A 26,763-nucleotide genomic window follows, 5' to 3' on the forward strand; every position below is an offset into this window, starting at 1 on the left:
AGATTCCCCAGCCATACCGATGCGCTGGACGGAGAAGAGGACCTCCACCCCAGCAGAACTCGCCTCCGAGCAATCAGCGAGGCGGAGGCAAGGACATCCGCCCTCACTCCAGTCTGCACCCCAGCGAGGCCGACACCTCCAAAATGTCGACCAGCTGACAAGGCTCTAGCTCAATATACAGAACTCAGCCTGGGAAGGTGCTGACCCCACACCTCACTATCTATAGGTCCCATCTCACTCTCCCACTTCACCATCACTCCTTTCACCAAATCCCAATCCTCCAACGCATCTACTGGTTCGCCTTCATCTATCCTACTCGTTACCACCTCAAAGAACTCTAATAAATTTGTCAGTCATGATTTCTCCTTCGTGAAGCCATGCTGACTCTTTGAATATATTATGCATTTCTAAATGTCCTGCTAATACCTCCTTTATAATGGACATTTTTCCAATGAAGAAAGCTATGCTAACTGGCCAATAGGTACTTATTTTTGGTCTCCCTTATTTTTTGAAAAAGAGTGTTACATTAACAGTTTTCCAATCCTCTGGGACTTTTCCAGAATTTAAGGATCCTTGCAAGTTAACTACCAGTTCATCCACTATCTCTGTAGCTACTTCTTTAATATCCTGGGATTCAATCCATGTCGGCCTTTAGCCTCATTAGCTTCCCCGCTACATTTTCCCAGTGATAGTTATTGTATTTATTTCTTACCCCTCTTGATTATTTAGTATTTTTGGAATGTTATTAATGTCGTCCACTGTGAAGACTGATGCAAAGTATTTGTCCAACTCCTCTTCCATTTCCTGGGTCTCCATTATTATTTTCCCCATCTCATTCTCCAAGGGGCCTATGCTCACTTTGGCGCCTCTGTTTTGTAACTGATTCCCAAGCGTTTGATTGCAAGAATGGTTGGGTGAGAAATACCTGACTTTTGGAGTAGTGCAATGTGGAAGTCAGCGCAGTGAGGTGTGAGTGTCTATCTCAGCTTGGACACGGTAAGGGCCAATACCATTGGCCTCACCCTCCTGGGTTAGGACAGGTAGATCAGGAGGAGTTAACTAGTTGACACTGCTGTGAGGCGTTAAAGGGACTGGCTGTGCTGCCCCTCACTGTTCAATATCTTTCCAAAATTCACTAGACTCGGAGATGAAGGACGGCTGATTGGATGAGCTGTTAGTACCTATGGGGCTATGTCCTGATGCAGGCAGGTGCCTTTGGGAAGATGTTACATGTATCTGTATGTGTGATTTCTTTATACTGATGGGTTTGATTGCTTCTCAATAGATAAAGATGTGTAAAAATGCCAATTACACTCGACCGTCAGATGCAAAAGTAACGACCACTCAGTTCCATCCAGCTGCTCAAGTGATACTAACTGCCGGTTTTGACCAGTCTGTCTCACTCTTTCAGGTACGATTCCCTGTTCTATCAGTACATTGACCACCGATACCATAACCTTGCAGTCTGTGTCCTTTCACATTGCAACATGATGTGAGTGAGCACAGCTGACGGTGGCCTAGGTGGGCATGTGTGGCCCACGGCGCGGGTGGATGCGGATTGTTGTGAGCCACACTGACTCAGACCAGCCAATGTTCATTCCGTTTCAGGTGGATGGAAAGACAAACCCGAAGATTCAGAGTATTCACCTGGAACGGTTTCCTGTATACAAAGCTCGCTTCAGCGCAGATGGAGAGCAGGTTATTGCCACAGGCATGCAAAACAAGATGTTCTACGTGTACGATATGATGGCTGGGAAGGTGGTTCCTGTCCACAATATCCGAGGTGAGAATTTCTGCCCATCTGAAAATATTGTTAGCTGAACAGCCAGCAATAATTATCACACGTTTCAATCCGAAGCCGCTGTTAATCTTTGACCCCTGAAGCTTGAATTTTTACAGAAGTCCTTTGTCAACTGGAAGTTTGTGCTTTAGATCAGAGAGAAGGGGAAACTACGCATACACAGCAAGTTTATTTAATTAATTTTTTTTAAACAAATGAATTTAGAGTGCCAGTGATTTTTATTTTTCCAATGATGGGGCAATTTAGCGTGGCCAATCCACCTACCCTGCACATCTTTGGGTTGTGGGGGTGGAACTTGCGCAGTCACAGGGAGAATGTGCAAATTGCACACTGACAGTGACCCAGAGCCGGGATCGATCCCGGATCCTCAGCGCCGTGAGGCCGCAGGGCTAACCCACAAAGGAACTTTAATTGTGGAGTGAACACAGACAGGTTTTGAAAGCGATGTTTGAAGAAACAGAGTGCAACAGAAAGGCAAAGTGGATTGAAAGGAGAGTTCTAAAGAACACAGGTGTGGCCAGTAAGAGATTGGCCTCGGGTGTAGCAGGGGGAGACCATGAGACCAGAGACTCAATGGGGGTTGCCTTGAAAATGCAGCAAAGAATACATTTCAGAAAAAATTAGATATGGAAAGAATGAGAATTATCTGCATCATTCCAACACAAGGGTATGTGAGTAACTGAGCTCTGAGTAATACTGAGCTCTGAGTAATACTGAGCTCTGAGTAATACTGAGCTCTGAGTAATACTGAGCTCTGAGTAACACTGACCTCTGTGAGTAACACTGAGCTCTGTAATACTGAGCTCTGAGTAACACTGAGCTCTGAGTAACACTGAGCTCTGTAATACTGAGCTCTGAGTAATACTGAGCTCTGTAATACTGAGCTCTGAGTAACACTGAGCTCTGAGTAACACTGAGCTCTGAGTAACACTGAGCTCTGAGTAATACTGAGCTCTGAGTAATACTGAGCTCTGAGTAATACTGAGCTCTGAGTAATACTGAGCTCTGAGTAATACTGAGCTCTGAGTAATACTGAGCTCTGAGTAACACTGACCTCTGTGAGTAACACTGACCTCTGTGAGTAACACTGAGCTCTGTAATACTGAGCTCTGAGTAATACTGAGCTCTGAGTAATACTGAGCTCTGAGTAATACTGAGCTGTGAATAATACTGAGCTCTGAGTAATACTGAGCTCTGAGTAATACTGACCTCTGAGTAACACTGAGCTCTGAGTAACACTGAGCTCTGAGTAATACTGAGCTCTGAGTAACACTGACCTCTGTGAGTAACACTGACCTCTGTGAGTAACACTGAGCTCTGTAATACTGAGCTCTGAGTAATACTGAGCTCTGAGTAATACTGAGCTCTGAGTAATACTGAGCTGTGAATAATACTGAGCTCTGAGTAATACTGAGCTCTGAGTAATACTGAGCTCTGAGTAACACTGAGCTCTGAGTAACACTGACCTCTGTGAGTAACACTGAGCTCTGAGTAATACTGAGCTCTGAGTAACACTGAGCTCTGTGAGTAACACTGAGCTCTGTGAGTAACACAGCTCTGTGAGTAACACTGAGCTCTGTGAGTAACACTGAGCTCTGTGAGTAACACTGAGCTCTGTGAGTAATACTGAGCTCTGAGTAACACTGAGCTCTGAGTAACACTGAGCTCTGAGTAACACTGAGCTCTGAGTAACACTGAGCTCTGAGTAACACTGAGCTCTGAGTAACACCGAGCTCTGAGTAACACCGAGCTCTGAGTAACACCGAGCTCTGATTAACACCGAGCTCTGAGTAACACCGAGCTCTGAGTAACACCGAGCTCTGAGTAACACCGAGCTCTGAGTAACACCGAGCTCTGAGTAACACCGAGCTCTGAGTAACACCGAGCTCTGAGTAACACCGAGCTCTGAGTAACACCGAGCTCTGAGTAACACCGAGCTCTGAGTAAACTGAGTGAGCTCTGTGAGTAACACTGAGTGAGCTCTGTGAGTAACACTGAGTGAGCTCTGTGAGTAACACTGAGTGAGCTCTGTGAGTAACACTGAGTGAGCTCTGTGAGTAACACTGAGTGAGCTCTGTGAGTAACACTGAGTGAGCTCTGTGAGTAACACTGAGTGAGCTCTGTGAGTAACACTGAGTGAGCTCTGTGAGTAACACTGAGTGAGCTCTGTAACACTGAGTGAGCTCTGTGAGTAACACTGAGTGAGCTCTGTGAGTAACACTGAGTGAGCTCTGTGAGTAACACTGAGTGAGCTCTGTGAGTAACACTGAGTGAGCTCTGTGAGTAACACTGAGTGAGCTCTGTGAGTAACACTGAGTGAGCTCTGTGAGTAACACTGAGTGAGCTCTGTGAGTAACACTGAGTGAGCTCTGTGAGTAACACTGAGTGAGCTCTGTGAGTAACACTGAGTGAGCTCTGTGAGTAACACTGAGTGAGCTCTGTGAGTAACACTGAGTGAGCTCTGTGAGTAACACTGAGTGAGCTCTGTGAGGAATACAGAGTGAGCTCTGTGAGGAATACAGAGTGAGCTCTGAGTAACACAGAGTGAGCTCTGTGAGGAATACAGAGTGAGCTCTGTGAGGAATACAGAGTGAGCTCTGTGAGGAACACAGAGTGAGCTCTGTGAGGAATACAGAGTGAGCTCTGTGAGGAACACAGAGTGAGCTCTGTGAGGAACACAGAGTGAGCTCTGAGTAACACAGAGTGAGCTCTGAGTAACACAGAGTGAGCTCTGAGTAACACAGAGTGAGCTCTGAGTAACACAGAGTGAGCTCTGAGTAACACAGTGAGCTCTGAGTAACACAGAGTGAGCTCTGAGTAACACAGAGTGAGCTCTGAGTAACACAGAGTGAGCTCTGAGTAACACAGAGTGAGCTCTGAGTAACACAGTGAGCTCTGAGTAACACAGAGTGAGCTCTGAGTAACACAGAGTGAGCTCTGAGTAACACAGAGTGAGCTCTGAGTAACACAGAGTGAGCTCTGAGTAACAGTGAGCGAGCTCTGAGTAACAGTGAGCGAGCTCTGAGTAACAGTGAGCGAGCTCTGAGTAACAGTGAGCGAGCTCTGAGTAGCAGTGAGCGAGCTCTGAGTAACAGTGAGCGAGCTCTGAGTAACACAGAGGGAGCTCTGAGTAACAGTGAGCGAGCTCTGAGTAACAGTGAGCGAGCTCTGAGTAACAGTGAGCGAGCTCTGAGTAACAGTGAGCGAGCTCTGAGTAACAGTGAGCGAGCTCTGAGTAACAGTGAGCGAGCTCTGAGTAACAGTGAGCGAGCTCTGAGTAACAGTGAGCGAGCTCTGAGTAACAGTGAGCGAGCTCTGAGTAACAGTGAGCGAGCTCTGAGTAACAGTGAGCGAGCTCTGAGTAACAGTGAGCGAGCTCTGAGTAACAGTGAGCGAGCTCTGAGTAACAGTGAGCGAGCTCTGAGTAACAGTGAGCGAGCTCTGAGTAACAGTGAGCGAGCTCTGAGTAACAGTGAGCGAGCTCTGAGTAACAGTGAGCGAGCTCTGAGTAACAGTGAGCGAGCTCTGAGTAACAGTGAGCGAGCTCTGAGTAACAGTGAGCGAGATCTGAGTAACAGTGAGCGAGCTCTGAGTAACAGTGAGCGAGCTCTGAGTAACAGTGAGCGAGCTCTGAGTAACAGTGAGCGAGCTCTGAGTAACAGTGAGCGAGCTCTGAGTAATACTGAGCTCTGAGTAATACTGAGCTCTGAGTAATACTGAGCTCTGAGTAATACTGAGCTCTGAGTAACACTGAGCTCTGAGTAACACTGAGCTCTGAGTAACACTGAGCTCTGAGTAACACTGAGCTCTGAGTAACACTGAGCTCTGAGTAACACTGAGCTCTGAGTAACACTGAGCTCTGAGTAACACTGAGCTCTGAGTAACACTGAGCTCTGAGTAATACTGAGCTCTGAGTAATACTGAGCTCTGAGTAATACTGAGCTCTGAGTAATACTGAGCTCTGAGTAACACTGAGCTCTGTGAGTAACACTGAGCTCTGTGAGTAACACTGAGCTCTGTGAGTAACACTGAGCTCTGTGAGTAACACTGAGCTCTGTGAGTAACACTGAGCTCTGTGAGTAACACTGAGCTCTGTGAGTAACACTGAGCTCTGTGAGTAATACTGAGCTCTGAGTAACACTGAGCTCTGAGTAACACTGAGCTCTGAGTAACACCGAGCTCTGAGTAACACCGAGCTCTGAGTAACACCGAGCTCTGAGTAACACCGAGCTCTGAGTAACACCGAGCTCTGAGTAACACCGAGCTCTGAGTAACACCGAGCTCTGAGTAACACCGAGCTCTGAGTAACACCGAGCTCTGAGTAACACCGAGCTCTGAGTAACACCGAGCTCTGAGTAACACCGAGCTCTGAGTAACACCGAGCTCTGAGTAACACCGAGCTCTGAGTAACACCGAGCTCTGAGTAACACCGAGCTCTGAGTAACACCGAGCTCTGAGTAACACCGAGCTCTGAGTAACACCGAGCTCTGAGTAACACCGAGCTCTGAGTAACACCGAGCTCTGAGTAACACCGAGCTCTGAGTAACACCGAGCTCTGAGTAACACCGAGCTCTGAGTAACACCGAGCTCTGAGTAAACTGAGTGAGCTCTGTGAGTAATACTGAGTGAGCTCTGTGAGTAACACTGAGTGAGCTCTGTGAGTAACACTGAGTGAGCTCTGTGAGTAACACTGAGTGAGCTCTGTGAGTAACACTGAGTGAGCATTGTGAGTAACACTGAGTGAGCTCTGTGAGTAACACTGAGTGAGCTCTGTGAGTAACACTGAGTGAGCTCTGTGAGTAACACTGAGTGAGCTCTGTGAGTAACACTGAGTGAGCTCTGTGAGTAACACTGAGTGAGCTCTGTGAGTAACACTGAGTGAGCTCTGTGAGTAACACTGAGTGAGCTCTGTGAGTAACACTGAGTGAGCTCTGTGAGTAACACTGAGTGAGCTCTGTGAGTAACACTGAGTGAGCTCTGTGAGCAACACTGAGTGAGCATTGTGAGTAACACTGAGTGAGCTCTGTGAGGAATACAGAGTGAGCTCTGTGAGGAATACAGAGTGAGCTCTGTGAGGAATACAGAGTGAGCTCTGTGAGGAATACAGATGGGCTCTGTGAGTAACACAGAGTGAGCTCTGTGAGTAACACGGAGTGAGCTCTGTGAGTAACACGGAGTGAGCTCTGTGAGGAACACGGAGTGAGCTCTGTGAGGAACACGGAGTGAGCTCTGTGAGGAACACGGAGTGAGCTCTGTGAGGAACACGGAGTGAGCTCTGTGAGGAACACGGAGTGAGCTCTGTGAGGAACACGGAGTGAGCTCTGTGAGTAACACGGAGTGAGCTCTGTGAGTAACACGGAGTGAGCTCTGAGTAACACGGAGTGAGCTCTGAGTAACACGGAGTGAGCTCTGAGTAACACAGAGTGAGCTCTGAGTAACACAGAGTGAGCTCTGAGTAACACAGAGTGAGCTCTGAGTAACACAGAGTGAGCTCTGAGTAACACAGAGTGAGCTCTGAGTAACACAGAGTGAGCTCTGAGTAACACAGAGTGAGCTCTGAGTAACACAGAGTGAGCTCTGAGTAACACAGAGTGAGCTCTGAGTAACACAGAGTGAGCTCTGAGTAACACAGAGTGAGCTCTGAGTAACACAGAGTGAGCTCTGAGTAACACAGAGTGAGCTCTGAGTAACACAGAGTGAGCTCTGAGTTGAGTAACACAGAGTGAGCTCTGAGTAACACAGAGTGAGCTCTGAGTAACACAGAGTGAGCTCTGAGTAACACAGAGTGAGCTCTGAGTAACACAGAGTGAGCTCTGAGTAACACAGAGTGAGCTCTGAGTAACACAGAGTGAGCTCTGAGTAACACAGAGTGAGCTCTGAGTAACACAGAGTGAGCTCTGAGTAACACAGAGTGAGCTCTGAGTAACACAGAGTGAGCTCTGAGTAACACAGAGTGAGCTCTGAGTAACACAGAGTGAGCTCTGAGTAACACAGAGTGAGCTCTGAGTAACACAGAGTGAGCTCTGAGTAACACAGAGTGAGCTCTGAGTAACACAGAGTGAGCTCTGAGTAACACAGAGTGAGCTCTGAGTAACACAGAGTGAGCTCTGAGTAACACAGAGTGAGCTCTGAGTAACACAGAGTGAGCTCTGAGTAACACAGAGTGAGCTCTGAGTAACACAGAGTGAGCTCTGAGTAACACAGAGTGAGCTCTGAGTAACACAGAGTGAGCTCTGAGTAACACAGAGTGAGCTCTGAGTAACACAGAGTGAGCTCTGAGTAACACAGAGTGAGCTCTGAGTAACAGTGAGCGAGCTCTGAGTAACAGTGAGCGAGCTCTGAGTAACAGTGAGCGAGCTCTGAGTAACAGTGAGCGAGCTCTGAGTAACACAGAGCGAGCTCTGAGTAACACAGAGCGAGCTCTGAGTAACACAGAGCGAGCCCTGAGTAACACAGAGCGAGCCCTGAGTAACACAGAGCGAGCCCTGAGTAACACAGAGCGAGCTCTGTGAGTAACAGTGAGCGAGCTCTGTGAGTAACAGTGAGCGAGCTCTGAGTAACAGTGAGCGAGCTCTGAGTAACAGTGAGCGAGCTCTGAGTAACAGTGAGCGAGCTCTGAGTAACAGTGAGCGAGCTCTGAGTAACAGTGAGCGAGCTCTGAGTAACAGTGAGCGAGCTCTGAGTAACAGTGAGCGAGCTCTGAGTAACAGTGAGCGAGCTCTGAGTAACAGTGAGCGAGCTCTGAGTAACAGTGAGCGAGCTCTGAGTAACAGTGAGCGAGCTCTGAGTAACAGTGAGCGAACTCTGAGAGGAATACTGAGCGAGCTCTGTGAGGAATACTGAGCGAGCTCTGAGTAATACTGAGCGAGCTCTGTGAGTAACAGTGAGCGAGCTCTGTGAGTAACAGTGAGCGAGCTCTGAGTAACAGTGAGCGAGCTCTGAGTAACAGTGAGCGAGCTCTGAGTAACAGTGAGCGAGCTCTGAGTAACAGTGAGCGAGCTCTGAGTAACAGTGAGCGAGCTCTGAGTAACAGTGAGCGAGCTCTGAGTAACACAGAGTGAGCTCTGAGTAACAGTGAGCGAGCTCTGAGTAACAGTGAGCGAGCTCTGAGTAACAGTGAGCGAGCTCTGAGTAACAGTGAGCGAGCTCTGAGTAACAGTGAGCGAGCTCTGAGTAACAGTGAGCGAGCTCTGAGTAACAGAGTGAGCTCTGAGTAATACTGAGTGAGCTTTGTGAGGAATACTGAGCGAGCTCTGAGTAATACTGAGCGAGCTCTGTGAGTAACAGTGAGCGAGCTCTGAGTAACAGTGAGCGAGCTCTGAGTAACAGTGAGCGAGCTCTGAGTAACAGTGAGCGAGCTCTGAGTAACAGTGAGCGAGCTCTGAATAATACTGAGCGAGCTCTGAGTAACACAGAGCGAGCCCTGAGTAACACAGAGCGAGCTCTGAGTAACAGTGAGCGAGCTCTGAATAATACTGAGCGAGCTCTGTGAGTAATACTGAGCGAGCTCTGTGAGTAATACTGAGCGAGCTCTGTGAGTAATACTGAGCGAGCTCTGAGTAACAGTGAGCGAGCTCTGAGTAACAGTGAGCGAGCTCTGAGTAATACTGAGCGAGCTCTGTGAGTAATACTGAGCTTGCACTGTTTTCTAACACTTAACTGTCATTCTTCATCACCTTGTTCATGGTGTGAGTTTTTGCTGAATGGGCCGAGGAGGAGGGAGAGCTTCCTGACACTGGTCCCTGCAGAATGGGAGCCTGCTCTGTTTTCCACAACGTAGATGAGAATGTGTCTTACTGTAAAGGGATTGCTCTGTGCATGTGTAGTAACTGGAGTGTAGTATTTAAAAAGCGTCATTCCCATTCAGGTGCCCTGATAGTCCCCTTCCTGATTATTCTAGGAAGGGCCAGGTTGCCACAGCAACACAAAGACATGTTGGTGTAACGTTAGAGCATTCAGACAGGTCACCAAGACTGTCAGCTGGGATTACTCAGCAGGTCTGGCAGTATCTGTGGAGAAACTGAGAGATAATCACCATGAAACGTTCATTTTGCTTCTCTTCACAGAAGCTGCCTGACCTGGTGAGAATTTCCAACATTTTCTGCTTTCCGATTTCCATCATCTGCAGTATGTTGATTTTGTACCCTGGCTTGCTGCTTTTCCCTGATTCCTGTGTTTGCTTTACTCTGCCGTTAAAGCTCTTTGGTGTTTGCATTTGTAGGGCTAAGAGAATGGAAAATTACCGAGTTTGAAGTTTCACCAGATGGCTTGTTTCTGCTCCTCATTGGGACCTCCGGGTATCTGCACCTTCTCTCCATGAAGGTAAGTTGCAAAGGATCAACTCTAATCTACTGGGACTGTGTAACACTGAGTTTAGTATAAGTGTGGCTATGATGACACTGTTTAAGTCACTAACTTCAGTAGAAAGCAGCAGATTGCACTTATATCGCCCTTTTAACTGAATAAAATATCTCCAGGCACTTCACAGAAGTGTTGAAGAACAACATTTGATTCCAGGCTGTGTAAAGAAATAAAAGCTTGGTTAAAGAGATAAGCTTGAAGAAACATCTTGAAGGAAGAAAGCAGTAGAGAAACGGAGTGAGGTTTAGAGAGGGAGCTCCAGCGCTCAGGGCCCAGCAGCTGAAGGCACGGCCGCCAATGGTGGAATGATTAAATTCAGAATTGCTCAAGATATTAGAATTGGGGGCAGCAGTGGGTAGCATCGCTGCCTCACGGTGCCGAGGTCCCAGGTTCGATCCCGGCTCTGGGCCACTGTCTGTGTGGAGTTTGCACATTCTCCCCGTGTCTGCGTGGGTTTCACCCCCACAACCCAACGATGTGCAGAGTAGGTAGATTGGCCACGCTAAATTAGTCATACTTTTTAAAAAAAATTTAGAGTACCCAATTATTTTTTCCAATTAAGGGGCAATTTAGCGTGGCCAATTCACCTAACCTGCACATCTTTGGGTTGTGGGGGCGAAACCCACGCAGACACGGGGAGAATGTGCAAACTCCACACGGACAGTGACCCAGGGCCGGGATTCGAACCCGGGTCCTCAGCGCCGTAGGCAGCAATGCTAACCACTGTGCCACCGTGCTGCCCCTGGCCACGCGAAATTGACCCTTAATTGCAAAAGAAATGAATTGGACACTCTAAATTTATATATTAAAAAAAAAATTGGAAGATTGTAGTGATCTCGGGATAAACTTACAGACAAACAAATTTAACGTGTAATTTTGCTTAAAGAAAGTCGCAATTGGTGTTAAATCTTGCAGCCTTTCCTCGTCACCAAAATTTGGAAACCTGTTGTAAATTTATTAGATGTGTCTCGTCTGAGTGGAGCTTCTGGACATTTGCCCATCAGTTAGTCTGGAGCAGGACTTTGACTTCATCAGTGAGATCGCTGAGAATCTAGACTCGGACATTCTGCTACTTAATCTCTCAGTTTTATTAAGAAAGGCAGCATGGCGGCGCAGTGGTTAGCACTGCTGCCTCACGCCTCTGAGGTCCCAGGTTCGATCCCGGCTCAGGGTCACTGTCTGTGTGGAGTTTATTCATTCTCCCCGAGTTTTGCGTGGGTTTCGTCCCCACAACCCAAAGATGTGCAGGCTAGGTGGATTGGCCATGATAAATTGCCCCTTAATTGGAAAAAGGTAATTGGTTACTGTAAAAAAAAATTTAAAGTTCACAAGAAGGTTAAAGTTCACATGTGCACACCATGTGAATACTGAGATTATGTGCCCTGTATCACTGAGAAAACCCACTACTGACAGGCCAAGTTAATTAGCTTTCAGCATTGCCTTGTTCATTATGCAGGTGGTTACCTAGATTAAATTGCAGTGTTATTACTTTGCTCTGAAAATTACAGGTCATCTGTCACATCAGATATGTGTCACCTGGGAATTGGCACAGCTTGAATTTTTTATGCCCATAGATTAGTTTGGGAATGACTGCTGGAGTTGGTTCTGTATTCATGCTGAGGCTGAGGACATGATTGTGTGGTCGCCTTGTCCTTTCTTATTCACTATGCAGCGCATATTCGCAACCTGTGACACTGCAGGATGTCCTCACAGTGCCTTACTGCTAGTCTGGCACCAGCCACGAGAGGAGGCCGTAAACTGGCATTCCCCCACCCCTCCCCTCCCACACAACCGCAGGATTTCCCCTGAAGGGTGAGGTTGAGGTTCAGAACGCCTGGTTCTCCAGGCGGATGCCTTTACCACTTTGTGTCTCAGAAAGAATCCAAAGTCGTTTCAGAGTTCAGAGGCGTGTCAGGCAGGTACTGGCTGCTCGGAAATGTCGTGATCTCTTTCCTCTACTTCCCAGCAAATGTTACTCGTGTTAGGAAATAGATGTAATTTAAAGTAATTTATATTTGTCTTCATGTGTATTAGGAATAAGATATAGCTTTAAGTTTGAACTTAATTAATATTTCTGCAGTTGAGAAGAATTTCCATTTTAGTTTCACATTAAAAGAGTTTTACAACTAAGGCAGTGCAGTGGTTAGCACTGCTGCCTCACAGCTCCAGGGTCCCGGGTTCAATTCCAGTCTCAGTTGACAGCCTGTGTGGAGTCTGTACGTTCTCCCTGTGTCTGCGTGGGTTTCCTCCGGGTGCTCCGGTTTCCTGCCACAATCCAAACGATGTGCAGGTTGGGTGGATTGACTGTGCTAAATTGTCCTGTGTTCAAAAAGATTAGGTGGGGTTACGGGGTAGGTTGGAGGCGTAAGTAGGGTGCTCTTTCCAAGGGCCGGTGCAGACTCGATGGGTCAAATGGCCTCCTTCTGCACTGTAAATTCTATGAAGACAAATATAGGGTATAAGAAGCTGTGTTGTTGCAACCAGGGGTCCACATAGAGAGCAAAAGCAGTTAGTTCAGTTTAGGGAAGGACAGTGTAATTGGAAGCCGGATTCCTGCCAAAACAGGCAGCAAAGGGACAAAACACAATTCCCAAACTGAAGCAGAAAATTCCAGAAACTAGGGAATGGGAAGAAGAAAGTTCCAGGATGAATATTTTATTTTCTTTGGGATGTGGGCATCGCTGGCTGGGCCAGCTTTTAATCCCCCTCCCTGAGAGCATTCAAGAATCAATCACATTGCTGTGGGTCTGGAGTCACATGTAGGCCAGACCGGGTAAGGACGGCAGATTTCCCCTTCCCGAAAGGACATCAGTCAACCAGGTGGGGTTTTCCGACAATCGCCATGGTTTCACGGTCACTTTTAATTCCAGATTTTTAAAAAATGAATGAAAATTTCACCATCTACCTTGGTGGGATTCGCACTCGGTGGGGCAGGGGCAGAGCATCACAGTGCCAGGGACCGGGTTCAATTCTGGCTTTGGGTGACTCTGTGCGGAGTCTGTACGTTCTCCCCGTGTCTGCGTGGGTTTCCTCCCACAGTCCAGAGATGTACAGGTTAAGTGGATTGGCCATGCTAAATTGTCCAAAGGATGGGGCAGGGTAGTTGACCTACGTAGGGTGCTCTTTCAAAGGGTCGGTGCAGAGTTGTTGGGCCGAATGGCCTCCTTCTGCACTGTCGGGATTCTATGAAGAGTGAGGAGCAAAGAGAGACTCCAAAAGAGACAAGTGAGGTGGGCTTGTGATAAACCAGAGATCGAAGTTGACCCAAAGGCTGATGACACTGAACACGGACAGTGGTGAACACAGCTGGGTATCTGAGGGATTGTGTGGAAAGGAAGCTAATTGGATGTGACGACCCAGGGGAGGAACATCGAAACAACAAGTTGAAACCCTGGAGGTGGATCCTTAGTGATGAGATCGGAGATAAAGTGTTGTTTGGCAGAAGATGCCCAGGTGTATTCTTGGAGAGCGGATGGAAACCCTCTTGTGAAAAGCTGAGTTTTAGTGAAAGCAGTTGGGTGGGAATTGATGAGAAATCTGTAGAAGCTGTTTGAGTGGTAACCTGTCAGTTCAGTGTTGGGTGTCTGACCACACAGTTTGCCTATTGGTGTGTACTCGCTGAGAATACTCCAGTATAAGATAAAGTTTGTAACTTGCGATATCCTTAAAATCTGTACGTATCTGTAAAGGTATTGTTGGGTGACAAAGTGGTATATTTTGTGAAAAGGTTCAGTCAGCTGACTCCGGTGACTGTTCAGTAGTTGCGTTCAGATGGGATCGTAACACCAGGAGTGGGTCTTTTCTTCCCTACCCCAAGCTCACACTAGGGATCGGTTCCTTTTTATGTGTTGTTGTGACCTGTGCATTCACCCACAGAGTTGCAAGCTGCACCAATTTTGTACGACAGTAAATGTTTCTGTTCAATTGATGGCCCAACATGTAGTGGCAGAAAATTCTAAATGTCTGTCCATATTCCTACTGCAGACTAAAGAATTTGTGGGTAGTATGAAAGTCAATGGACGGGCAATCGCAGCCAGCTTCTCTCCTGATGGGAGCATGATCTACACAAACTCTGGTAAGCAGATACTATGCTCTGGATTTATTAATAGGCTCGGGTGGGGCATAGGGAGGGAACCGGAAGGTCAGTAACAGACTAGGGGTCAAACTGGGATGTTTGGTATTGCAATGGTTAACCCCTTTCCTAATTAAGCAATTAGGAGATATGAAGGTTGTTTTATTAAAAATAGAAGGGTTGTCCTTTAATCTGAGAATATTGTACATGTAGAAGCATTAGTGGTTCGCTGATTTCTACATAATTTACAATAGTCCGAGATGACAAATTGACCATTTCAGTGTTGTGCTGTAATTTTGCAGCGAGAATCATTGATCCCATTGAACGGTGAAACAGGCTCAAGGGCTGAACGACCCACCCCTGGTTTAGCTCACTGAGCTAAATCGCTGGCTTTTAAAGCAGGCCAGCAGCACGGTTCGATTCCCGTACCAGCCTCCCCGGACAGGCACCGGAATGTGGCGATAGGGGCTTTTCACAGTAACTTCATTGAAGCCTACTCGTGACAATAAGCGATTTTCATTTTCATATTGTACCCGCATTCTTTTCCCAGTGGGACAGCTCATTCCTGGTATGATGCCTCGGAAGTATCAGACATTATGTAGAGCACTGTAAATGGGGCCAATTTATTGAACTTTACTGAAAGAGTGCTCTGGCTGAGCTGGTCTAGTAGCCGGCATTGACACTGATGGTTCTATTGGCTGGGCCAGAATTTTAGTCAATGTTTTAATGCAATACTTTGTGCTCTTGTTCTAGATGAAGGAGAAGTTTACATTTGGGACGTGAAGAGTAGGAAGTGTCTGACCAGGTTCATTGATGAAGGCTGCTTGAGAGGGACGTGTATTGCTGTGTCTCGGAACGGGCAGTATGTAGCTTGTGGGTAGGTGAAGCTTTGTGTCCCTATTTCCAACAATATTTTGACGGTAAAACAAGAATGCAATTGATATCTTTCCATATCTGCCAGTCTTTATCTTTCCAAGGTTTTCAGCGTCCTCCATGGATTCTCTGTCAGGCGCCCCTGATGATTGCGTTTCTCCAGAGCTTGGCTAAAGGTCATCGTAACTGATTCCCGAAACAAGGGTATTGCACCCGATCTAAATAATAGAGGGTGTCAAAACCCACCCAAGTAATCATCATCTTTGACGATCGCTCACTAACAAGAACGATTGTCCACTTAAGAAACTCCATATTATTGGTTATGGGTTCTGTAGGTTCTTCCATGGCTGATGATCCCGATCCTAGAGCAGCATCTTTGACCGCACATAAAACATAGAACAGCACAGATGTTGTGCCGAGCAATGATCACCCCACTTAAACCCACATACCCCTAACCCAACAATCCCCCCATTAACCTTTACACTACGGGCAATTTAGCATGGCCAATCCACCTAACCCGCACATCTTTGGACTGTGGGAGGAAACCGGAGCACCCGGAGAAAACCCACGCACACACGGGGAGGACGTGCAGACTCCACACAGACAGTGACCCAGCCGGGAATCGAACCTGGGACCCTGGAGCTGTGAAGCATTGATGCTAACCACCATGCTACCGTGAGGCCCTATATTCGGCATGTGTTTTCTGGAGATGCGATTGGTCCTTGGATTCAGGATTACTGGTATTCTTTTCTCAGGCTCCTCTTCCAGGCCTCCTCTTGCCATCGGGTATCCTCAAAGAAATATGTCTCTTCAATAGTAGATCTCTTTTGAACAAGGGTCTCCAGGCATTGTTGCCTATGATGCTGGTCATTGACTTCGGGAAGCAAAGTACTGTCCACACCCCTGTCTGCATCAAAGGGGCCGAGGTGGAGGTGGTTGACAGCTTCAAATGCCTAGGGTGCACATCACCAACAATCTGTCCTGGTCCACCCACGTCGACACTATGACCAAGAAAGCACAACAGAGCCTATACTTCCTCGGGAAACTTAAAGAAATTCGGCATGTCCACATTGACTTACCAATTTTTACAGATGCACTATAGAAAGCAACCAGTGGCAGCTGAGGATTTTGAGATTTCACGGTCCTGTCCCCATACGTCTCGTTGATGGCGGCAGGGCTAGTCTGTGTGTGGGGTGTGCTGGGTTCCTTTAGGTAGACACCTTTTAACGTGGGTGTGCCGTTGCATATCAGCAGACACATGGTCCAGTTCCAGTAGCAAGGGAAGCTCGTGACTGGGAATCTCCCTCCTGCTGCAGCCTTCATCCACCATCGCAGCCCTTTATACCATTCGAGTATCTTCCGTCTGATTCACCGTTGATGACTTGTTTTGGATTGCACTTTGTCTGGTTCCTCCCCTCTGACTCTGTCGCCATGGGCGACCCTGATAGGAGTTGAAGACTCCTGACGGCATTGCTCTCGGGATCAACGGAATGTTCAAGCCTCCACCGCGGCAAGGTGGTAATCCAAGGAAAGCACCTTAGTAAATGGGGGTATGAAGGATTGAACCAGGTTTGTGTAACAATGACTGCATTTACTTGCTGTGTCACTGTGGGAGCTCAGCTTCACTTCCTTAGACACTCCAGGTGATTACACTTCCTCCCCATCTCCTTGGTAATTGTCCATTTAAATAGTTTTTTAAATCTATTAAAACAGATCAGAAGTATTTATTCTGAATCCCAGCAGTGAATTGCTATTTGAGCTCCGATACACCCCAGGTTTCGGGAATCCCAGTGACAATTTGTGTCGAGAGATTTTGAGTTCTCTCTGATCCATTCCCTGGCCAGATACAAACCACTCAACAGATTTGATGCTAAGCTTTTTCAACAGGATCAGAAAATAGCACCATAATCCCCCGTTAATCCATGGTGGATCCATTACTTTGTGCTTATTGCTTTCAGACCTTAATAGTGGTGCCTGCAAGAGGATTACAATACAACCGTCTCATTAGAGTTACTGGGCAGGGCTGGGACTTTCTCTCTTCCTGTTACTGAACTGGGATTTAATATTAATTTTACTGTCCTTAATCAGCTTGTTCTAACTCTGCAATTCCATGGCTTCCTTTAATTTATTTCCAAGATAAATATCACTACCTCGCCAACCTTCAACCCCCTATCACAGTCCTTGTGTAAACTGAGCGATTACAGTACTTGCCCTTTTAATTCAAGGTTTCATGTGACTGCAGTTAGAAATGACCTTCAGCTCTGCTTATTAAACATGGAGAGCCACATCAGGGACCAGCTCTACTCGCCACATTTCCCCCACTTTGAGTTCAATTTGAGTTCTCTCTCCTATTGTCTTACTTTACTAGAAAACATGCATCGTTTTTATGTGCTGCAAATCAGCTTAAACTAATAAAAATTCAAGCCTGCACTCCACAGACCCGGTAAGTAAATTCTCACAGGTCAGAAATGTGACTGGATTTGATTGGGAAAATAATGGGCTTTAAGGATGAATCCAGGGCGTGAATCAGTTCCCAGGAGGTGTGTTAAGTGTGATTAGTCTGTCTCACCCAGTGAACCGTTCCATCGCCATTCCTATGTTGCAAATGCCTCTTTGAACATAATAATGGTCAGGATCTCATTGTATAGGTGGGCCACTGGGAAATGTCCTCTTACAGGTTAATACCACTATTAAGGTCTGAAAGCAATAAGCACAAAGTAATGGATCCACCATGGATTAACAGGGGATTATGGTGCTATTTTCTGATCCTGTTGAAAAAGTTTAGCATCAAATCTGTTGAGTGGTTTGTATCTGGCCAGGGTATGGATCAGACAGAAATCAAAATCTCTCGACACAAATTGTCACTGGGATTCCAAAAATGTGGGGTGTGTCGGAGCTCGATTCCTGGGATTCAGAATAAATACTTCTGATCTGTTTCAGTATATTTTAAAACTGTTTAAATGCACAATTACCAAGGAGATGGGGAGGAAATGTCATCATCTGGAGTGTCTATGGAAGGTGAGCTCAGCTCCCACAGTGACACAGCAAGTAAATGCAGACATTGTTACACAGGCCTGATTCAATCCCTTGTTGCTCTTGCCAGGATCTGTTACAATGCCCTTTATTACTGGGATCAGTTCCAAATGCCCTTATTTCAAGGGCTATGATGGCCCTCTGGATAAACTGATTGTTGGTAAGTGCAAATGCACGTCCTGTAAACTTGCCTGCTCTCCAGCATCCCCTCAGGGAGTGCTGCATTGCAGGAGGTGCCATCTTTAGAGTGTAGCCCTTCCAGCTCATGAGGCGCTCTTTGACTTGTTTTATGTTGCCCTTTTTTAAAATAAAGTTAGAGTACCCAATTCTTTTTTTCCCTCCAATTAAGGGGCAGTTTAGCGTGACCAATCCACCTACGCTGCACATCTTTGGGTAGTGGACGGGGAAAATATGCAAACTCCACACGGGCAGTGACCCGGGGCCAGGATCGAACCCTGGTCCTCGGTGCCGTGAGGCAACAGTGCTAATCACTGCACCACCGTGCTGCCCATTCTCATGGTGTCCTAATAACATTCCTTCCTCAACTCTCGCTCCCCAAGTAGTCCCTCGAAGCAAGGAGAATGCTTGCCACAGTGCCCCTGACAACAGTTTGCTTGTGGAGTTTTATAACATACACTGTAGCTATCACTAAGTTCTGGCTGAACCGGGAACTTACTACTTGCCATCCGAAATATTGGAGGGATTTAAAGGTCGTTAATCAACCTGTTTTGCCACCTTCCATGATCATCGGGTTCCGGCGAGGGTCTTGAACCCAGAGCTTCCAGTCAGGGGTAGGGGTGCAAGCCAGTGTATAACAACACTTTCCTCTACCCTCAGCTAACAAGTTCCCCAGGTTATCCATCACTGAGGATTTACCTGCTCTCCTGTCTTGATTTGTTGTAGACTAGTAAATTGATGAAGATTGTTCACTGGATTAGCTAACAACTCCATTATTATTAAACCATACGACTATCAGAAAGTGGAGCAGGCTCAAAGGACCTACTCCTCCTATGGTTTATTAGTTTAAAGGGTCGTTAGTGCGTGGAATTCTCTTCCCCGGAAAATGGTGGAGGCTGGGTCTGTAAATTTATTCAAGGCTGAGTTACACAGATTTTTATTAGGCAACGGAGTCGAGGGTTATTGTGGGGGCGAGACAGGAAAGTGGTGCTGAGATCACAACCAGATCTTCTGGAATGCTGGAGCAGGCTTGAAGGGCCGAATGGCCATTCCTCGGTTTCTAGATGGATTGTGGTCTTCGAGTGCGTCCTCTGTTCCTAGTGAACAGTGAAAAGAAGCTTCTTGTGCATCGAGTATGTTTAATTAGGTTGACTATGGAACCATGGTAATTCATTGCACATGAAGTGTTTCATTGTCTTCTGAGAGATGTGATAAGTTGCTTCATAAATACAGACTGGTTGCATCTTTCTAACCCAATGCTCTGGCATGGTTTGTGTTACTGTTATTCCTTCTAAATTTCTTGTTATTTAGTGGAAAGTTACATTTCACTTTGCTTTTACTGGCAGGTCAAGTTCTGGAATTGTGAACGTTTATACCCGCGATGCCTGTCTGCACCAGACTAACCCTAAACCTGTGAAAGCCATCAAGAACCTGGTTACTGCAACAACGTCATTGGCCTTTAACCCAACAACAGAGATGTTGGCAATTGCTTCTAAAGCCGCAGATGATGCGGTCAAGATGGTAGGTGGTGTTTCTGGACAATGTCCAGAGTAGAGGACAGTATTCTCAATTCGTTCTGAAGCAATGATATTAAAGTAACTGTATCCCCCCCCCCCTCCCTAACCAGTAACTGAGACCCATCAGAGGCTCTCTCCCTCTGATTCCCACACCATTCATTGGTTCTTTCCAAAACTGGAGCTCACAAATAAATATAATCGGGAATTCTGGAGAAACGTCTTCACCTTCTCCAGAGTAGTGAGAATGTGGAACTAAAGCAGGAAATGCTGGAAAACCTCAGTTGGTTTGACAGCACCGTGCGGTGAGTGAGCAGAGCTAACGTTTCCAGTCTGAGTGACTTTGTCAGAGCTTTCAGAGTCTTGGTGCAACCCGCCACCACTAGTTGAATTGAACAGTAAAGATGTATTTAGGGGAAGCTGGATGAACACATGAAGGAGAAATTAGTTGAAGGATATGTTGATGGAGTGGGCAGAGATTTGTATGGAACATAAGCCGGTGTTACCGGGGGGGAGGATGCCTGTTTCTGTGCTGTGCATTATAAAACCAGGTATTGATCAAGCCCTTGAAATGCACAGATGCCAGATGATGGGTCTAAGATAAAGCAATAATGTGTATGTCAGACGGGCTTGATTTGCTGATATTTTGAGTGGTGAGTCACGCAGCTCTGACCGAATGAAGGAGTCATGAAGCCCTTCTTTATACTTGTACTGAAGGCAGCTTTCTGGGAACAAGCTGCTTTCCAGTACCTCACCTGGTGTCCTTGGCTGAAAAAGAGTTCTACCTGTCACCACATCGTCTCAAAGTCATCTTCTTTTCCAACTAACTTACTAGGGGGAGAGAGATAAAGTGGACTATAAACATTAATCGAGAGGTGAATCTGCTGATAGAGTTGAAAGGAAGCGAGTACTGCCGGAGGTTGTTCGGTACAGGGTTTATTCCCCTTGACTTTGTTTATGGTTAATTCGGAATCATCTTGATAAATATCTTGACTAAGTGGCTGCTCCTTGTGTCAAAATAGACGGTATGAATGGGGGAATAATGCTGGTATCTGTATTCCGTCTCAGCTGCACAGGTATTTGGCTGCGTGTTGTGACATGCAACAAACAGGTCGTGAGAAACTAATGCTCCCTTAGGGTCTCCTTGCTGCAATGCATTTAAAAAAATATATATTTTTACAGTTTTTGGTAAGTAAGAAATAATAACACAAGAAAACAAGCCAAAAACAATAGTCCTCCCCTCTCCCTGCCCTACAGCTGACTGTGACCAGCTCTTTAAAGTTCAGACTAAACGGCTGACATATTTTATCAAACCTCTTTCATGGTGTAGAAACTTCACAAAATCCCCCATCCACACTGAGGCATTGGGTAGGAAAGCTGACCTCCATTTCAACAGAAGGTGCCTGTGAGCGATCAGCGAGGCGAAGGCTAATACATCTGCCCCTGCCCCAGTCCAAAGATGTGCGGGTTAGGTGGATTGGCCATGCTAAATTGCCCGTAGTGTCCTAAAAAGTAAGGTTAAGGGGGGGTGTTCTTGGGTTACGGGTATAGGGTGGATACGTGGGTTTGAGTAGGGTGATCATTGCTCGGCACAACATCGAGGGCCGAAGGGCCTGTTCTGTGCTGTACTGTTCTATGTTCTATGCTCCCGTCTGCAGCTCCGGCAAATCAGACACCCCGAATATGGCCCCTAAGGGACTGGGCTCCAATTCAGTTTGTAGACTCGCTGACATGGTGCTGAAGAAGGAGATCAAAATCTCACCAGCTCAGGACATGACCAAAATATATATACATGGTTTGCCGGGCCCTCCCACAGTGCTCACACCTATCCTCCAGCTCCTCAAACAGCCACCTCATCCGAGCCCGTTGGATGCACCCTATGTACCATCTTTACCGATATACGCCTAAGTCCTGCGCCCTAAGATGTGGCTTTCACCTCCGCAGGACTTCACACCACATCCCCATCTCCAATTCCGCCCCCAACTCCTCCCCCATTTGGCCGTAATCCCCCCTAATGTTGCAGTATCCTCTGCCAAGATCTTCCCATAAATTCCCGAAGTACTCCCCTCCTCCGGACCCATGAGCGACAGAATCCTTTCCAACTGCAGCGATGGCTGGGCTACCGGAAACGATGGGAAGACCTTCCCCGCAAAGTCCCGAACCTATAGAAAGTTTTCTAATTGGGAAAACCCAAACTTTTCCGACAGCTCCTCCAAACTTGCGAAGGGCCCCTTCAAAAACACATCCCTTCCACCTCCATGTCCACCTGGCATCTAATCTGCCGGCTCGTTCATGTGGTTAGCACAAATCGGTGCCAACCTTGACACTGTTCCTGATTTGAAAAGCTGCCGAAATGGTCTCCATATTTTCAATGTGACCGCCACTGGATTACCCGCGTATTTCCCTGGAGAGAATGGAAGTGAGGCCGTCGCAAACGCCCACAGCCTTGACCTCCGCCATGAACCTGACTCCACCGTCACCCAAACTGCCTCCTGGTCCCGCAGCAGTCCAATACCTTCTCCCCATTCGCCACCCAATAATAATATATCAGGCTCGGCAAAGCCAAGCCCCCGGACTGCCGATCCCGCGCCAGGACTGGTTTCACAATCATGGCTACCATGCCCGCCCTTTTGAAGGAAGAGCTCAATCTCTCCACCCCCACAAGGAACGCTTTCGGCAAAGAAAAGGGTAAACGTTAGAATAAAAACAAAAACCATAGCAGAATGTTGACCGTTACCGATTGACCTCGGCCTGCCAGAGATAGAGGAAGGTGGGGTGGCTTGGTGGCACAGGGTTAGCACTGCTTCCTCACGGCGCCGAAGTCCCAGGTTCGATCCCGGCCCCGGGTCACTGTCCGTGTGGAGTTTGCACATTCTCCCCGTGTCTACGTGTGTCTCACCCCCACAACCCAAAGATGTGCCGGGTAGGTGGATTGGCCACGTTAAATTGCCCCTTAATTGGGTACTCTAAAAACAATTTATTTAAAAAAGTGATAGGGGAAGGCTGTCCCACCTCTGTTGATCGACCTTAAACCTACTGGCCAAACTAGTAAAGTTCAATTTACAAAGCTGGGCCCAATCGAGAGCTACCTGCACCCCATGGTACCTAAAGTGAATGCCCATCAAATGGAACGGCAGCAACCGTTCCCATCCTTGGCAAGGTAACCGGAAAACACTAGCTTTTCTCCAAATTTGGCTTGCATCCGGAAAAAGCTCTAAATCGCTTCAACTAGGCCATTATCTCCCCTGGGAACTGGGTCTGCAACGTAGAGCGTCAGTGTGCAGCGACACTCTATTCCCCACCCCCCTCCACCTATCCGAATTCCTCACAGCAAGGTCCAAAGGCTCAATCGCCAACATGAACAGGAGAGGGGATATAGGGACCCTTGTCTCCATCTCCTGTGCAGCTGGAAGTATTTTGAGCTCACATTATTCGTATGGACGATGGCCGTAGTTTCCTTGTATAGAAGCTTAACCCACGACACAAACCTGGGCCCTATCGCAAACCACTCAAACACCGCGAACAGTTAGCTCTACTCAACCCAGTCGAAGGCCGTCTCTGCATCCAACGTCACAATAACCTCCTATCCCCCCATTTCCGATGGGGACAAAATCACATTCAGCAGGCACCACAGGCTGGAGAGGAACCACCTACCCTTTATGAAGCTGTTTGATCCTCCCCAAAAACCTGAGGAAGACACTCCAGCCTGCGTGCCAACACCGTCACCAAAACCTTTGCATCCAAATTCAGTAAAGAGATCCGCCAATACTACCCTCTTCCCCCAACAGCTTTGCAAGCATTGTTGAAATGTACTCAGTTGGCCTCGGGCCCTCCACCCACTTGGGCAGCCCCATGATCCTTAAATTCTGCCGCCGGGACCTATTTTCCAGTTCCTCAATCTTTGCTCTCCGGCCCTGTTCCTGTCCACCAGCGTTAGCAGCTCAGCTTCCAGCAAAGCCAGCTGGTCAGTACTGCCTTCACCGCTTCAACACCTCACCATGCTCCCACACTTCTCCAACTTCCTTCCAACGGCCTCCTTTATCAGGGCCAGTGAGTCTTACACCGAATGCTTAAAACTCTCCACATCTCCCTCCCAAACCGTTCCAAGTGTTGCTGAACTGCCGTTCGAATTCAGCCGCCATCACCTCCTCCAATGTACCCACTGTGATAGGAGTGGCCCCACCCGGCGAGCTTGGGCCCAAAATCTTCCCTCCCAGTGCCCTCTGCACTGTGTGCGACTCTGCTGGCAGACTAGTGATCACACCTCTCCCCCAATAGCCCTTTGTTTCTTAGTTATCCTTTAAGGGCAGCACAGTGGCACAGTGGTTAGCATTGCTGCCTACGGAGCTGAGGACCTGGGTTCGAATCCCGGCCCTGGGTCACTGTCAGTGTGGAGTTTGCACATTCTCCCCGTGTTTGCGTGGGTTTAATCTCCACAACCCAAAGATGTGTAGAGTAGGTGGATTGACCACGCTAAATTGCCCCTTGATTGGAAAAAATAATTGGGTACTCTAAATTTATATTTGAAAAAAGATATCCTTTAAGAACCAACTCTCAATTGGGACGAGTTTCCATACACATGTTTCCCAAAAAACAGGTAAGTATGGCTAAAAACCGAAGGTTGTGGAGGGAGCTACCTACCCAACATGTGACCTCCTCCTACATATCGCCGCTGGTAGTCCGCCACACTGTATTCCTAAAGCAACTGTGCAGCAAACGGGCTTAGCACAATAAAGGAAACATTAGAGGGGTCATTAATTGGCGTTCCAGTCAAACCCAACCCTTTCCTCACACACACACTTCCTGCAAAGGTAATGGTCCGGAATCCGGCCAGATTCCTCTCCATCCTTTCCTCCCCCTACTGCTGGAGTTAGTGACAGCACCCCCACCATCACTGAGATCAGAATAACTAGTTCCACAGATCAGAAACACAAGCTGCAACCTTCCTGGTTCATATGGAGGAAGATTCAGCTCCTCCAGCCTGTCCTGACATTCTATTAGATTATACCTGATCCGAATCCTAACTCCATGTGCCTGCTTTTCTCTCGTACTCCGAGAAACGTTTATCCAACAGATATTTAGCAATCTCCATTTTTAAATTTCTTATCCCCCCCCCCAACCAAACCCTGAACTGGTTTTTTTGGGGAGATATATATAAAATTGCTTATTGTCACAAGTAGGCTTCAATGAAGTTACTGTGCAAAGCTTCTAGTTGCCACGTTTGGGTGAGGAAGTGCTTTGTGACATCACCCCTGAACTGGCTGGTTCATCATGCAGCCGTATTGAAGTGGCTTCTTTCTTCGTGCTTGTAAATCGTTGAATCATCTAAAGCGCTTAATTAAATCACGGCTTCATCTGTTATACTTGAGGAGCACTAGCCTGAATTCCATGCTGGACAGTTCGGACAGCAGCCAAACTATTGTTACAGTGTCCTTGTTAAATAAAGTCTGACAAAGAGGAAGTTGCTGAGCTGAAGCCTGTTCATCGCTGTCCATTTCCTTTGATTAATGGAACCTTTCAATATTCTGCTACATTAGCATTGTCAAGTACAGTGAAGTGAAGGACTGACTTACACACGAGTTAATTTTTAATCAGCTATGGTAGTCTGCCTTCTGTCAAACAGAATCCTCATGATCTCATTGCTATTCAGCCGGCTCTCACACTGCTTGAGATCCTGAATGTTTGTTACACAATGCTGCCCTGTAGAGGGAAAATAGAACATTCAGGGATAGAATTGAAAATGTAGCTGGAGCTTTTTAATAATCTAATGTTGGGGGTTCCAAGCTGCTCCTACAGAGAGTGAGGAGGTATGTTCCCACCCCGTGTTGAAAACAGTGCAGCGGTTTATGTCCAGAATCTTCTCTGTTAGCTAGATTTGCTGCTTCTCTCGGTTAAGGTGGTTAGAGGCTGTGGGATCTCCGTGATTAAAGAAGACAGCTATTTCCAAGTGGTCTTCGCACGTCCAAGGAACTCTGGGATGGGAATGATATGCTTAGCCCATCAACATGCAGACAAACAGGGAACTGCAAAATAATCTATCCACGTCTAAAAATATGTCCATGGCAGCAAGTGTGTCTGTAATGGGTGCACGCAGCCAATATTCAGGCTGGCTCCTGATTTGCCTCAAATAAAAAACAAATCAGATCTGAATGCAGAGGAACCCTATCGAAGCGATTGAATCAAAGAGGAAGCTTCTGGATTTGGAGGAAACTCTGGTGGAGGAGCTGAAGGGCAAGTGGGAATAAGAGCTAGGAGGAGAGATGGAGACGGGTCTGTGGGCAGATGCCCTAAGCAGGGTTAATACCACCTCATCATGTGCCAGGCTTAGCCTGATACAATTCAAGGTAGTCCACTGTTCACACATGGCAGCAGCTAGGATCAGCAGATTTTCGGGGTAGAGGATAGGTGCGCGGGTAGCCCAGCAAATCACGTCCACATGTTTTGGGCACGCCCCAAGCTCAGAGGGTTTTGGCAGGGTTTTGCTGAGGCAATGCCCACGGTACTCAAAACACAGGTGGTGCTGAGTCCGGAGGTGGCGATCTTTGGCGTGTCAGAAGAGCCGGGGGTTCGGGGGGGTGAAAGAGGCCGACGTCTTGGCCTTTGCCTCCCTGATAGCCCGGAGACGGATCTTATTAATGTGGAGGGACTCGAAGCCCCCGAGTGTAGAGACTTGGGTTACCGACATGGCTTCAGCCTCGAGAAAATAAAGTTTGCCTTAAGAGGGTCAATGTTAGGGTTCACCCGGAGGTGGCATCTGTTCTTCTACTTTCTCGGGGAAAATGAAGATGTCAGCAGATGCAGTATTCCAGGGAGGGGGGAGGGCCGGGTTGTTGTTGTATGGTTGGGGGGGGGGGGGGGGGGTGATGATTGTGATGGGGTGGAAATGTTTATTGTACCATGTCCATGGCATTGATAACACACACCAATAGGTT

General features: G+C 47.3%; 1 protein-coding gene across 1 annotated transcript in view; it reads left to right on the forward strand.

Annotated features, from left to right (window-relative positions):
- The first annotated feature begins 1,255 nt into the window (after positions 1 to 1,255).
- The window catches only part of utp18 (UTP18 small subunit processome component), a 29,758-nt gene continuing 4,250 nt past the window's right edge, over positions 1,256 to 26,763 (forward strand). The window contains exons 1-6 of the mRNA XM_038777436.1: positions 1,256 to 1,411; positions 1,609 to 1,783; positions 10,023 to 10,123; positions 14,147 to 14,237; positions 14,988 to 15,111; positions 19,664 to 19,838. Of these exons, the coding sequence (XP_038633364.1) occupies positions 1,292 to 1,411; positions 1,609 to 1,783; positions 10,023 to 10,123; positions 14,147 to 14,237; positions 14,988 to 15,111; positions 19,664 to 19,838 (786 nt within the window). The 5' untranslated portion in view covers positions 1,256 to 1,291. The remainder of the gene's footprint in view (positions 1,412 to 1,608; positions 1,784 to 10,022; positions 10,124 to 14,146; positions 14,238 to 14,987; positions 15,112 to 19,663; positions 19,839 to 26,763) is intronic.

The sequence above is a fragment of the Scyliorhinus canicula genome, chromosome 18 (genome assembly GCF_902713615.1).
Source record: "Scyliorhinus canicula chromosome 18, sScyCan1.1, whole genome shotgun sequence".
Classification (NCBI taxonomy): Eukaryota; Metazoa; Chordata; class Chondrichthyes; order Carcharhiniformes; family Scyliorhinidae; genus Scyliorhinus; species Scyliorhinus canicula.